At 42.6% G+C, this 14,385-nt stretch overlaps 1 protein-coding gene across 2 annotated transcripts in view; it reads right to left on the reverse strand.

The window, feature by feature from the left end:
- Window positions 1–4,354: 4,354 nt before the first annotated feature.
- The window catches only part of SWT1 (SWT1 RNA endoribonuclease homolog), a 61,344-nt gene continuing 51,313 nt past the window's right edge, over window positions 4,355–14,385 (reverse strand). For both annotated transcript variants that reach the window (XM_060774505.2, XM_060774504.2), the window contains 3 exons: window positions 11,995–12,061; window positions 10,261–10,325; window positions 4,355–5,985 (listed from right to left, as the gene is read on the reverse strand). In XM_060774505.2, the coding sequence (XP_060630488.2) occupies window positions 5,880–5,985; window positions 10,261–10,325; window positions 11,995–12,061 (238 nt within the window). In that variant the 3' untranslated portion in view covers window positions 4,355–5,879. The remainder of the gene's footprint in view (window positions 5,986–10,260; window positions 10,326–11,994; window positions 12,062–14,385) is intronic.

Genomic DNA, 14,385 nt, shown 5'->3' on the forward strand with positions numbered 1-14,385 from the left:
CTTAACTTTTTTTATCCTAGCTCTCAAATCTATTTTAAAAAGTGTTTTCTGCAGTTTTACGCAACTCATTAGGAATCATAAGCCTCAAGCACTAGTGATCCCATTGGATAATTTTACTTTGAGAACTTCATTAATATTTGTTTATATACTCTAGAAGTCCATACATTCTGCTTTTTCATAATATATGAACAAACTAGCTAGAAATTGCCTTTTTAGGATACCTCTTCACACTTGGGGCATGTTTCTGTACAGTAAATTTAAGTCACTGTTCTGTCAACCCATCTTTTTAAGTCAGTGCAGGCTATTTCATTTAGGAATACTAAATGAAATTACTTCCTTAGATCTAGACACTATGCTCCTATTGATGGCCTGCATCAATAGGAGCATAGTGTCTAGATCTAAGGAAGTAATGCTTCCCCTCTATTCCGCTTTGGTTAGACCACCTGGAATATTGTGTCCAATTCTGGGCCCCACAATTGAAGAGAGACATTGACAAGCTGGAATGTGTCCAGAGGAGAGCGACTAAAATGATCAAAGGTCTAGAGAACAAGCCCTATGAGGAACGGCTTAAGGAGCTGGGCATGTTTAGCCTGAAGAAGAGAAGGCTGAGAGGGGATATGATAGCCATGTATAAATATGTGAGAGGAAGCCACAGGGAGGAGGGAGCAAGCTTGTTTTCTGCTTCCCTAGAGACTAGGACGCGGAACAATGGCTTCAAACTACAAGAGAGGAGATTCCATCTGAACATGAGGAAGAACTTCCTGACTGTGAGAGCCGTTCAGCAGTGGAACTCTCTGCCCCAGAGTGTGGTGGAGGCTCCTTCTTTGGAAGCTTTTAAACAGAGGCTGGATGGCCATCAGTCAGGGGTTATTTGAATGAGATGTTCCTGCTCCTTGGCAGGGGGTTGGACTGGATGGCCCATGAGGCCTCTTCCAACTTTTGGATTCTATGATTCTATGAATATGTTAACTCAAAATGCCAAACCACTTCAAGACCTACCGGAGTTGCCTGCTAGTAGACAGTGCCACCAATGGCATGTACCCTTCCCTGCAACCTACTCACTTCAGATATACTGCAAGCCAGCATAGTTATTCCCTCATCTTTTCTCGTGGGAGGCCTGCCATATTAGATTCAGGCAATAAAAATAGGAGATCCCGTCAATAATTGCAGCTTCAGTGTGAAGGGTATGATACTGTTGATCTCAAAATGCTAGAATGCTACTCTCATCAGCCCCAATCAGCATAGCCAGTAGTTGCATTTGAGAAACTGTAGTCCAAGATTTCATGGAGACTGTGCCCCCCCCCCCAAAAAAAATCTACAGGAACAATCTTACCTGGCAAAATGAAGGCTATTGCGGTAAAAAAATTAGCATGAATAAAAAAATATACTAATATAAAGACCGAAAGGCTGCTAGGATACCCATTTTCAGAGATACAGTATTTCATCACATAATAGCCACACTTTAAAAAGGGGAATAAACTATTACATGATGGAAAAAATCTGCCACTCAATCTCCAGTTTGTTTTACCTCAGAGACAGGAGAGGAAGGAGGTAGATTCCCCCTCCCTCTCCTTTTTCCAAAGACAAGTCAGTTCACAAAATCTGAAATGGAGCTCTCTGGAGAAAGGAAAGGAGGGAAGATCTGAATTCCAGAGACCTCCAAATTTTTAAAACTGCCATGTCTCTGAGGAAAGAGGAGTGCGGTTACTATTTCATAGTTTTAAAACGGTCTTTAACGGGAATCGGCCCCAAATGGCTCTATGACTTGTGTGAGGAACACAAAAATACAAATTTTACCCCCCGAAAAATGGGGTAATGGCTATTGTGCAGTGGCAACTATTATGCAATAAAATTCTGTAGCCATGGCAGTCTCATAGTGCAGCCAGTTCTGTAAATTTACATGTAGCTGTTTCACTTGACTGAGAAATTAGTAAACTGTTACACAATGGAGAAACTCAAAACCACTTCAGAATCGGTTATGTGACTGGGATCAAGTGTCAGAATGCTGACATATATTGATACACTACAAAAGATTACTACCAGCAAAGCTGAAAAAATTCTTACTTGCTTTGCTGCCTCAGAATGAAGTTCTTATACTGTGGTGATATCACTATTATATACCTTAATATCTTGAGTTAGGGTACAGTACAAGTCCAACCATGAACCAACGAGGACTATACTAGGGTCCTTCCACCTAAAGGCAAACACAGATCTCTGTATTCATGTATGGTTGATGAATGGATCATCTAGATAATAAAATTACTTCATCATAGAATTAAGTTCAATTTACACTGGAAAGATGTGTAAAAGTGTCAGTTTCAAAATCTGTTCACATACACACACAAAAACTGTGTTTGACAAGTCCAACCATGAACCAACGAGGACTGTACTAGGGTCCTTCCACCTAAAAGCAAACACAGATCTCTGTATTCATGAATGGTTGATGAAATGGATCATCTAGATAATAAAATTACTTCGTCATAGAATTAAGTTCAATTTACACTGGAAAGATGTGTAAAAGTGTCAGTTTCAAAATCTGTTCACATACACAAAAAAACTGTGTTTGACCATACTATTATTCAGGTAACCGTGACATGAAATACGTCTGGGTACATGGGAATATAGCCACAGAGCATGAGAGAGCCACTACATCTGAACAAAGGCCATCGTAGTTCAGTATTCGTATCTTAAAGGTGTCCACAAGCAGGACTTGCCTATGCTAACATTTGCCATTTGTGTTTCCAGCTAACACTGGTATACTGAGATGTTCTGCTTCTGATGAAATACAGCCACCATCAGGAACCATTGATAGCCTTCAGATCATCCAAGTCAGTTAGCAGTACTTCAGCTTATGAAAGCAAAGTTTTAACAATGAGTGAAGAAATAGTAATTCTACACTGCAGAATTAATGCAGTTTGATGCCATTTTAACTGCCATGGCCTGATACTATGGAATTGTGGGACTTGTAGTTCTAAACCAGCACCTGCCACCAGGAATATATTGGATGCTGGTGAACAAACTGAAATAATGCAGAGAGGGAAGAGGTTATTTGAATGGCAGATCACAGAATTCAGCCCATGGTGGATGGGATTCCATTCCTCCTGAAGTGCCTGACAGTATGCAAATACTGTCTTGGACATCATTAAAACCTGCACTTCCAAGCCTAGAATTGAATCTAGGAATGCCCTAGAACTGGCCTTTCAGGCTGCCTAGAACTTGCTCGCAGGCAAAGTCATCAAAGTAACATGGGACGCTAGTTTGTTATATCAACAAGCAAGAAGAAACTCACTTGGCTACCTTTCTCAAGAAAGGTAGCCGAGTGGTAGGTTGAGCTCATGGTAGGTCTGTGAAATTAGTGCTAGAAAGCATAGCCACCCAGGAGCTGTGTAGCTGGCTGGAGCAGTTAGCGTAATGGCAGACTTGTGACTTTGTGGCACATGTGCTACAACATGAGTGGATGTAAAAGGTATTGCAAACATCAAAATACGCTATATCCAGGGTCGTAGCCAGAAAAAAATTTCAGGGAGGATTGACAATTTCGGGGGGGGGGGGGGGGGGGGTTGAAAATTTCAGGGGGGGGATTTCGGGGAGGGTTGAAAATTTGGGGGGGGGGGTTGAAACCTGCCTCCTAGCTCACGCTGAAGCAAAGCGCACAGGAGGGGGCAGAGCAACCTTCAATAGCCTGCAGCTCCACCCCTGTCAACCACCTCCACCAAGTCTGGCCTCCTTAATGAGAGCATTCAACACACACACACCCCACTTGGTTGCTTCACTACATCGCTATTGCTGCAAGTAATGACAGTGTGAATAAATTGTCAATATTTGCTTGAGATAGTGCTTACAGCTCTGGAGGGACTCTTAATTTTTTGCATCTCATAGACTTAGCATGGGATTTGGTTAACCAGTTAAAATTCATGAGTAAACCAGTTTTTTTAAAAAAAATCTGAAACATTTCGGGGGGGGGGGTTTGAACCCCTAAAACCACCCCCTCGCTACAGGCCTGGCTATATCCACAGAACTCCATCTACCAACTTAGGGAAAAAGTAAGTTAAGACTTGGATGACTAGTCTTTGAAAAAGCCACATTGACAGTGATCGCCTGCATTTCTTTCTAATTGATCACAGACTCCTCATACATACGAGAAGGAAAGCTACAGATTATATAAATCTTGATGCAGGAATCCAGCCAAAGTTAAGCATTTTCAAATTGGCACATAATCCCAATTAAGTCAGTTGTGTTTATGAAACACTAAGTACACACAAAACCATACTTAACAGCAATGTGTGACCATGACCAGGGAGCATATGTATGGCAGGATTTACTGTGTTCTCCATACCACTCCAAATACAGCACATTATATACTCTACTATTTATTTGAAATATCTTGTCCAATTCTGTAAAGAAACCATATTGTAAAAAAAACCTTTTTAAGTAGCAGCATTGTTAAGCAATAAACAGAAAAAAGATAAATTATTATATCATAAAAAGGTGATAGGCTGTTCACAGTCACATAAATTAATTGAACAATATCTCCATTTTCTTGACCCTCTTCAGAGGCAATATTAAGAGTAACCTTTTAAAAAGGCAGCAAATCTCAAGTAAATTAGACATGCTTGTAAAATTACAAATGTCTCATTTTTGAAAAACGAAATGTGCAATATATTTATATGTACACTAAGAATGAATTAGCTTAAAATGGAACGTGTACCACTACAAATGCATCCTTGGGTTATGCTGGCTTGTAAAAATCCATTTGCAGTATTATTCCATGTTCCAACTATAATTTTAAATAACTACATCAAGCCTTGTTTCAGTTTTCAGCTGATATAAAAAGATTAAAACAACAGATTGTTGCTATAAATCCTCTGCTGCTAAGTGCACTGGTTCAGGATTAGTAGCACCAGTTTTGCTTTACCTCTGGGCTTACTTTTTCTCCTCACCATGAAATACAATTACAATGCATGGATTTAAAAGTTGGATGAACTTTGAACTCAAGGCTAAGACAGAGTAAAGCAAAGAAAACGGGGTAGGGAAAGGTATATGATGGTTTACATAGATTTCATTATACACTTCTAATCATTCTGCTTGGAGTGGGAGATGAAGATCCAATCGACCCCCTCATACATTTGATTCCCCAAAGTAGCCTCTGCTTTACAGAATCTCTCTTCACTGGCAGTTCATATTTTGCTCCAACCATATCTTTCATTGTCAGCTGAACAAGAAGTTCCTTCGTGCAAAAAGCTGTACTATCTTTTCTTAGGCTGCCAGGGACTTCATACTCTTGCCTGTGAGCACAGCCTGCCAAACTCAATGAACATTAACAGGGGGGCTGCATATTTTGCCAGTGTGGTTGTAATTTGTGTTTAAGACAAAACAAGTTACAAGATGCAAGTTGCTTGATCTACCTAAGCAACATGAGAGATTTGGGGAAAGAGAAGTTATGATTGGTGAGCATGTGTACTTTTTTTTTTTTGGCTTTGTAAAATGGAAGCCATGGAAAATGGAAGATCTGGGTTGTGAACAGTGGATTTAACCACTGATCTCTTACATATGACTGCTATATTCCCACACTCAAACTGTTCTATGCATTAGAAGGGAGACTCTTTGCATGGAGACTCTTTCCTATCTCCATGGTCCTAAGCCTGACCAGCCCTCCAACATGGCAGCTGTTCTTTACATACACAAAAACAGTTAAGGCCAAACTATTTATCTGATGCAGTGCGTTATTTGGTCTTTAGACAAAAGCTCCCAAGAATGCTGGTTAGTTACAGAAGCCTAAGCTCCTGTGAGATGGTGGTCTTTTGGAGCTGGACCATATGATTGTTGTGTCCATTACAAGAATGCTACTGTTGCTTTAAATGCTCCAACTGAGTACAGAACTAAACCCATCCTCTGTTCTTGATTTCCAAACAAACAGATTCATATCGTTGTTTAATTGTACGTTCCAGTTGAGCCAGTTGCCCACATCCAATCAATAAGCGATCCCTGTGATGGGGGACAGAGAGAAAAATGTTAAGGCATGCAAATTCATTGATTAATCTTCTGCAGCAGTTTTTCTAAAACAAACAGAGATGATTAAATGTATACTGAAGGCAGTATTTATTTATTTATTTATTTATTTGGTGCATTTGTTAACCGCCATTCTCAGCCCTCCAGGGCGACTCATGGCAGTGTACAACATACATAAAAAAGGCAGCTTACAAAAGGCAATTACAGAACAACATACTAACAATACCACAATTATAAAGTTACACTAAATAATCCGCTTCGTCTCATAGTGGAATCATAACCAATCTCATATTCCTTGTTCCATTCCAGTCATCTTTACCACATTATTATAGCACTTAATTAAATGCCTTCTCGAACAGCCATGTCTTAAGGCTTTTTCGGAAGGACATGAGGGAGGGCGCCTGTCTGATGTCTGCAGGGAGAGTGTTCCACAGCCGGGGGGCCACCACCGAGAAGGCCCTCTCTCTCGTCCCTGCCAGGCGTGCCTGTGAGGCAGGCGGGATTGAGAGAAGGGCCTCCCCAGACGATCTCAAGGTCCTCGTGGGCTCATAGGCCAAGATGCGGTTCGCAAGGTATTTTGGGCCGGAGCTGTTTAGGGCTTTGTAGGCCAAAACCAGCACCTTAAATTGGGTCCGGTAGCAAATCGGCAGCCAGTGGAGCTGGTACAACAAGGGCGTTGTGTGCTCCCTGCATCCTGCTCCAGTTAGTAACATGGCTGCCGCACGCTGAACCAGCTGAAGCTTCCGGGCCGTCTTCAAGGGCAGCCCCACGTAGAGAGCGTTGCAGTAGTCAAGGCGGGATGTGACCAGAGCGTGTACCACCGTGGCCAAGTCAGACTTCCCGAGATACGGGCGCAGCTGGCGCACGAGCCTGAGCTGTGCAAATGCTCCCCTGGTCACCGCTGAAACCTGGGGATCCAGGCTCAACGATGAATCCAGGGTCACACCCAAGCTGCGAACCTGTGCCTTCAAGGGGAGTGCGACCCCATCCAGCACAGGCTGTAACCCTATACCCCGTTCGGCCTTGCGACTGACCAGGAGTACCTCTGTCTTGTCTGGATTTAGTTTCAGTTTGTTCGCCCTCATCCAGACCGTTACAGCGGCCAGGCACCGGTTCAGGACCTCGACAGCCTCCTTAGTAGCAGGTGGAAAGGAGTGACAGAGTTGGACATCATCTGCATACAGATGACACCGCACCCCGAAACTCCGAATGATCTCACCCAGCGGCTTCATGTAGATATTAAACAGCAATCATGTGTTGTACAAACTGTAATAGTAGCAATCATGTGTTGTACAAACTGTAATAGCTAGTGATGGAAGAAGCTTAGAAACACAAATGTTGTACGAGTATGCATCATAGGTGATGGAGGCGAGAAAGACAAGTCCAGGTGAAGGACCACTATGTTCCTATGAAAACGGAGAAAAGGCTAGTCTGTTCTTACTGCGCAAAGTTTAACCCTCCTGGATAAGGTAATGGTGACCAAAAAGGCTATCTTCCAAGTCAGTAGATGCAGGTCACAAGTGGCTATAGCAGTGGTTCTGCACTTGCACAGAGAAGTTCGAAACCTCTGAAATACGCTTTTTGACAGAAGCCCATCCCACTCACCCCAATAGTATAAAAAGGCAAGCCTGAGTTCCTTTTCATCTGCTGTGGCACATGGATAGTTTTCAAGTCTCTCTGCTTTGACTTGGCCTGCTTCTTGTTTTCCCCTTTGACTCATTCCAATATTATGACTACTTTTTGATTCTCCCATTTTGTTATTGAGCTACTCCAATGGCTACCACTTTTTTCAAAAAGTGTTTAGAAAGAAGCAGTGTGTCCTAAACAACAATGGTCATTCCTGCTGCCTGCTCTGCCTTGAAGAAAGTCACACTGTATAAACATTGTCAGGCTTTTACAACTGACACATAAAAAAGTGAGCAAAGACTTAAAGTAGGTATCCTCAAACTGCTGAATTTCAGCTGTTTGGCCATCCAACTCCTAGAATTCCTGACCATTGAACAAGCTGGCCAGGGCTTCTGGAAGTTGGAGGCCAAAACAGCTGGAGGCAGTTTGGCAATGCCTGGCTTAAAGTCTTGCTGTATGAGATTGTGCTCTCTGCATTATTGCCATCTGAACTCAAACAGCCTGCTACATTGCTTCGAGCATGCCAGTTTCATCAGCAGTGAAGCTTACGATGTCCCTAAGGCAGTGGTTCTCAACCTGGGGGTCAGGACCCCTGGAGGGGTCACTAGGGAGTGTCAGAGGGGTCACTAAAGATCACCAGAAAACACAGTATTTTCTGTTGGTCATGGGGGTTCTATGTGGGAAGTTTGGCCCAATTCTGTCATTGGTGGGGTTCAGAATGCTCTTTGATTGCAGGTGAACTATAAATCCCAGCAACTACAACTCCCAAGATATCAAGGTCTATTTTCCCCAAATTCCACCAGTATTCACATCTGGGCATCTTGAGTATTCGTGCCAAGTTTAGTCCAGATCCATCATTGTTTGAGTCTACAGTGCTCTCTGGATGTAGGCAAACTACAACTCCAAAACTCAAGACAATGCCCACCAAAATCCTTCCAGTATTTTCTGTTGGTCACGGGAGTTCTGTGTGCCAAGTTTGGTTCAATTCCATCATTGGTGGAGTTCAGAATGCTCTTTGATTGTAGGTGAACTATAAATCCCAGCACCTACAACTCCCAAATGTCAAGGTCTATTCTCCACGAAGTCCACAAGTGTTCACATTTAGGCATACTGAGTATTCTTGCCAAGTTTAGTCCAGATCCATCATTTTTTGAGTCCACAGTGCTCTCTGGATGTAGACGAACTACAACTCCAAAACTCAAGGTCAATGCCCACCAAACCCTTCCAGTATTTTCTGTTGGTCATGGGAGTTCTGTGTGCCAAGTGGAGTTCAGAATGCTCTTTTATTGCAAGTGAACTATAAATCCCAGCAACTACAACTCCCAAATGACAAAATCAACCGCCCAACCCCACCAGTTTTCAAATATGGGCGTATTGGGTATTTGTGCCAAATTTGGTCCAGTGAATGAAAATACACCCTGTGTATCAGATATTTACATGACGATTCATAACAGCAGCAAAATGACAGTTATGAAGTAGGAAGGAAAATAATTTTATGGTTGGGGGTCACCACCACATGAGGAACTGTATTAAGGGGTCGCGGCATGAGGAAGGTTGGGAACCACTGCCCTAAGGGCTTCCTAGGCGCCATCAGCTTTGACTTCCCACTTGTCTAAGCTCTCTACCCTGTCAAAGCCAGCTTCCACGTCAATACTTTCCGTATCTAAAGACTCAATGCAGCCAACCATCTAGAAGTGGACTAAGCCTCTTTTAAGTCCTCCCAAGATGACAAACCTCTGATCAAGGGGCAGAAAAATTCTCTGTCGATAGATGTCTTTGCATCCAGAATGAATGTCCATCTCCCTCTCTTCTGCTTCAGAGCACAGGACTATGTCAGGGATGGTTCCCTAAGGGATGCATTCCTTTTCAACTGGAGAGGACCCTTCCACTACATGTTTCCCCCAATTCTTCTCAACAGGGTGTTGTTGAAGATCCTTCTAGATCAGGGGTCGGGAACCTTTGGCCCTCCAGGTGTGGTGGACTTCAACTCCCACAATTCCTTGAGGCTCGGCATTCGCCCCAAAGGCTTACCTTGGCCCAACGAGGTTTGTTTGGCTCTTTTTCATGGAGGACGAGCAGCAAAGGGGGAGAGACGAGCGTAACGTAGCTGTGCAGATGGCGAGGAAGGATGCGGAGCCCACAGACTGGCCTCGGAGGGAGAGAGCGGGCGGAAACCCCTGCGGGCAACGCGCCCCTCGCCGCTTCGGCCCTTAGCAACCGCCCCGCATGGACCCCCTCCCTAGCAATGACGCCGGCTGAGTGACGAGGAGGAGGCAATAATAAAAATGCGCACAGTGGGCTGGGCCAAATTACAAGGGATAGAATTATAAAATATAAAAACCCTGGGTGAGATGGATGAGTAGGGTAGTTTGCCTGGTGGAAGATTTCAGATGGGACAAGCAATGGGGTGAATTTCACTAAAGAATAAAGGGTGAAGGGTGTGAACTGAAGGGGGAACTGTAGACTGTAACCCCTTTGAATTTGTCAATATCAGGGTTTTTGCAGTGGAAATGATTCAGCAGAGACATATCAAAATTACCATATAGAACATGTTTTCCCACAATGAAGAGGCAAGTAAGGAATTATTATGCCTTGTAAGAAAAAATTTCTTTTCTAATGCCTCACCTGTATACCTCTTGGGAGATGCATTCGTAAAGCTCTTCAGCAGTAAATTTAGTGATATTATTTATCTGTGGATAGAAGAAATTGAAAGGTGTATTAAAATATTGACATCACCTATTGAAAATTAAATGCCCCAGTAAAAGAACCCAGCATTTCTAGATATCCAAAAGTCTTTTGTCTATCAGCCCAGAAGACAAAATTTATTTATTTATTTATTTATTTACATCACTTATATCCCGCCCATATCAGCCCGCAGGCGACTCAGGGCAGTCTACATATCGGCACAATTCGATGCCATCAATACAATACAAAAGCAAAAACAATTAAGTGCATTTAGACAAAAAAGACAGTGCAATAACAATTTAAAAAGAGCTATATCCTCTCATTCCAATCCTCGTCCATTTCATCGTCTTGGCCGTTCCTGGGTCATTCTCCATCTCAAGCTTGACTATCTATTCCGGGGTTCCGAATGCCTGCTCAAAGAGCCAGGTTTTCACTCTCTTACGAAAGGTCAGGAGGGAGGGGGCTGATCTAATATCCCTAGGCAGGGAGTTCCACAGCCGAGGGGCCACCACAGAGAAGGCCCTGTCTCTCGTCCCCACCAAGTGTGCTTGCGAAGCAGACGGGATTGAGAGCAGGGCCTCCTCAGATGATCTTAACTTCCTGGAGGGTTCGTAGGAAGAGATGCATTCGGATAGGTAGGCTGGGCCAGAACCGTTTAGGGCTTATAGGCTAAAGCCAGCACTTTGAATTGGGCCCGGTAGCAAACTGGCAGCCAGTGGAGCTGGCGCAGCAGAGGAGTTGTGTGCTCCCTAAGCGCCGCTCCTGTTAGCAACCTGGCTGCTGCACGCTGGACCATTTGAAGCTTCCAAGCCGTGTTCAAAGGCAACCCCACGTAGAGCGCGTTGCAGTAATCTATGCGGGATGTAACCAGAGCGTGGACTACCGTGGCCAAGTCAGACTCCCCAAGGTACGGGCGCAGCTGGCGCACAAGTTTTAGTTGTGCAAATGCTCCCCTGGTCACCGCCGAAACTTGGGGTTCCAGGCTCAGCGATGAATCCAGGATCACACCCAAGCTGCGAACCTGCGTCTTCAGGGGGAGTGTAACCCCATCCAGCACAGGCTGTAACCCTATGCCCTGTTCGGCCTTTCGACTGACCAGGAGTGCCTCTGTCTTGTCTGGATTCAGTTTCAATTTGTTAGCCCTCATCCAGTCCGATACAGCGGCCAAGCACCGGTTCAGGACCTGAACAGCCTCCTTAGTAGTAGGTGGGAAGGAGTGACAGAGTTGGACATCATCTGCGATATATATGTATTGCTGAAAGGCTATGTAGAGGGAATAGAGACCCATCATCCCATACTTGTTTCTAAGTATGACCCACCACACCACCAGCTGAAGAATTCAAAGTTTCAAAAGGTTAATTCATTGGATTACAACACGTGGCAATGATGATTGGCTAGAGAAGACTGGCTAAAAAAAGGTAAAAGAAGTAAAAGTAAAAAAGGACAATCAGAAGATATGCTAATTAATATGAAACAGTCGAGTCATTATTTCAATATATTAAGGAACGGAGCAACTTTAATTGCAGTTCACAGATACTTTTGAATGAAAGGTGGAAATCATGCAGCCCTTCAGGTGTTGTGGCATTACAACTTCCACCATTTCTTATCACTCACTATGGCTATGGCTGTTTGGACTTAGGGTTACAAATTGGTTGAAAATATAAACTGACCCACCTCTGCATTAGTCAAGAAACTATACAAGGTCCATATATCTTGAAAGCTACTATTTGGCAATATAACTCTAAAGGGAAAAAAGAGAGAGAAATGTTAACAACTCATTAGTGGGGTTTTAAGAAGATGTCCAGATAAAGCAAAAACTTCAAATGCTTCTTTGATATCTCTAATGAGGTTCTTAATGTAGGACTAAATGAATGTTTTCAGCTGAGTTGAAGCATACCTACATATCTATTTTTTTTCGTGTACAACACTTCACCAGCTGGCATATCACTCCTGGGAGAGGGAGCCCCCCTGTGGCGCAGTGGGTTAAACCCGTGCCGGCAGGACTGAAGACCGACAGGTCGCAGGATCGAATCCGGGGAGAGGCGGATGAGCTCCCTCTATCAGCTCCAGCTCCTCATGCGGGGACATGAGAGAAGCCTCCCACAAGGATGATAAAACATCAAAAAATCATTCGGGCATCCCCTGGGCAACGTCCTTGCAGACGGCCAATTCTCTCACACCAGAAGCGACTTGCAGTTTCTCAGGTCGCTCCTGACACGACCAAAAAAAAAAAAAACTCCTGGGAGAAATGGCATAGGATTCCATAGGTGGTTAGATTAAAGGTAATTTTTAGCTTTCATGACTATAACTGTATTCATAGATCTAAGATTATATATTTAAAGACTACAAAACCCTTGTTGTGAGTACTGTGAATTATTTTTGTTTTATATATGTTATATTTCTGTTATGAATGGTATATAATTCATGTAATAATGTAATAACCTTTAGCAACTGTATTTTCCCTTCAGGATCCACTTTTCAAGTACATTGTCGGTGAACCACTTGCCTCAAATGTTGAGCCTTTTTGATAAATGAGTAATTACTGTGTCTGTATTTATACTTACAGACTTGATGTCTCCAGTTGATCAATTATATGTGTGTATTAATAATATTTATTGTTTATAGACCCAACTACCTGATGAAGACTCCTGTGAGTCGAAACCGGTTGAAGGTTGGAGTCTACTCTTATGTAACAAAGAGAATAGGTCACTTACTGTGAATGCTGGAGTCTACTCTTATGTAATAAAGAAAATAGGACATTCATTGACATTCAAGGACTATTCTTACTCACATGAAGATTTTTTTTCATCGTTCAAGAAAAGAACCAATTATTTCTGTTTAATGTGAATGTAACAACCCTATGTTTTATTGACGTTTGTATTGAGTTAATTTAGATACATTTGCATTACTGCAATTAGTAGATTTTGGTCTCTTCAGAAAAAAAAAATTGGGGACAGGCCAACAGCGACAATGAGAACATTATGGTTCAATTGAATTTCCCTTCCTGGGTTAGATTTCTCTCACTTCCGGTTATCTCACCCCCATTTGTAACTATGAATCATTTGTAAATTGAATGTTTGTAACTCAGGTACTGCCTATACTAATAAACTTTATTATAATTTGAGACAGGTGATAAACATGTGAAAGATGGTAGGATAAAATGAGACGGACATTTTGGACATAATATACAAACAGAGCAATGGGAAAGCATGTAAGGTTGCAACTTACTTTGTGTTATGGTATTTCAAATATATTTTTAAATAAATTCATGTATTGTTAGTATAAAAGATTGATAATAAATAATCGAATTTACCATTCTAATACACGGTATATAGTATATCAAAAGATCTTAAAGATTTTCTTATTTTTTGATAGATGGATTTTCTTTTTGTCGTGTCAGGAGCGACTTGAGAAACTGCAAGTCGCTTCTGGTGTGAGAGAATTGGCTGTCTGCAAGGAGGTTGCCCAGGGGACGCCTGGATGATTTGATGTTTTTATCATCTTTGTGGGAGGCCCCTCATGTCCCCGCAGGAGGGGCTGGAGTTGATAGAGGGAGCTCATCCGCCTCTCCCCGGATTCGAACCTGCAACCTGTCGGTCTTCAGTCCTGCCAGCACAGGGGTTTAACCCGCTGTGCTACCGGGGGCTCCTTGATAGATGGATGATGTAAAGGAACCATGGAATGCTTCCATACATCACAACAGATGCAAGAATATGCTCAGAAATGGAAACATTATTTAGGCTGGATCTGCACTGCCATATAACCCAGTTTCTGAATCCAGATGATCTGATTTAAACTGGATTATAGATGAGTCTACACTGACATATAATCCAACTCAAAGTAGATTATCTGGATTCAGAAACTGGATTATATGGCAGTATAGATAGGACCTTAGTATCTACTAAAAAGATTGTATATTAAAACTGAACCTTTTAGCAGAAATGGACAAATATCTAGAAAAGAAATTAGAAATGTTTTAGAAGGGCTGGAAATTCCTTACTGACTTTTGGAGTGGGGGAAATGAAGGTTATTTGAAGACTGTTGGATATACTAATTAAAATGACT

The sequence above is a fragment of the Anolis sagrei genome, chromosome 4 (assembly GCF_037176765.1).
Source record: "Anolis sagrei isolate rAnoSag1 chromosome 4, rAnoSag1.mat, whole genome shotgun sequence".
Classification (NCBI taxonomy): domain Eukaryota; kingdom Metazoa; phylum Chordata; class Lepidosauria; order Squamata; family Dactyloidae; genus Anolis; species Anolis sagrei.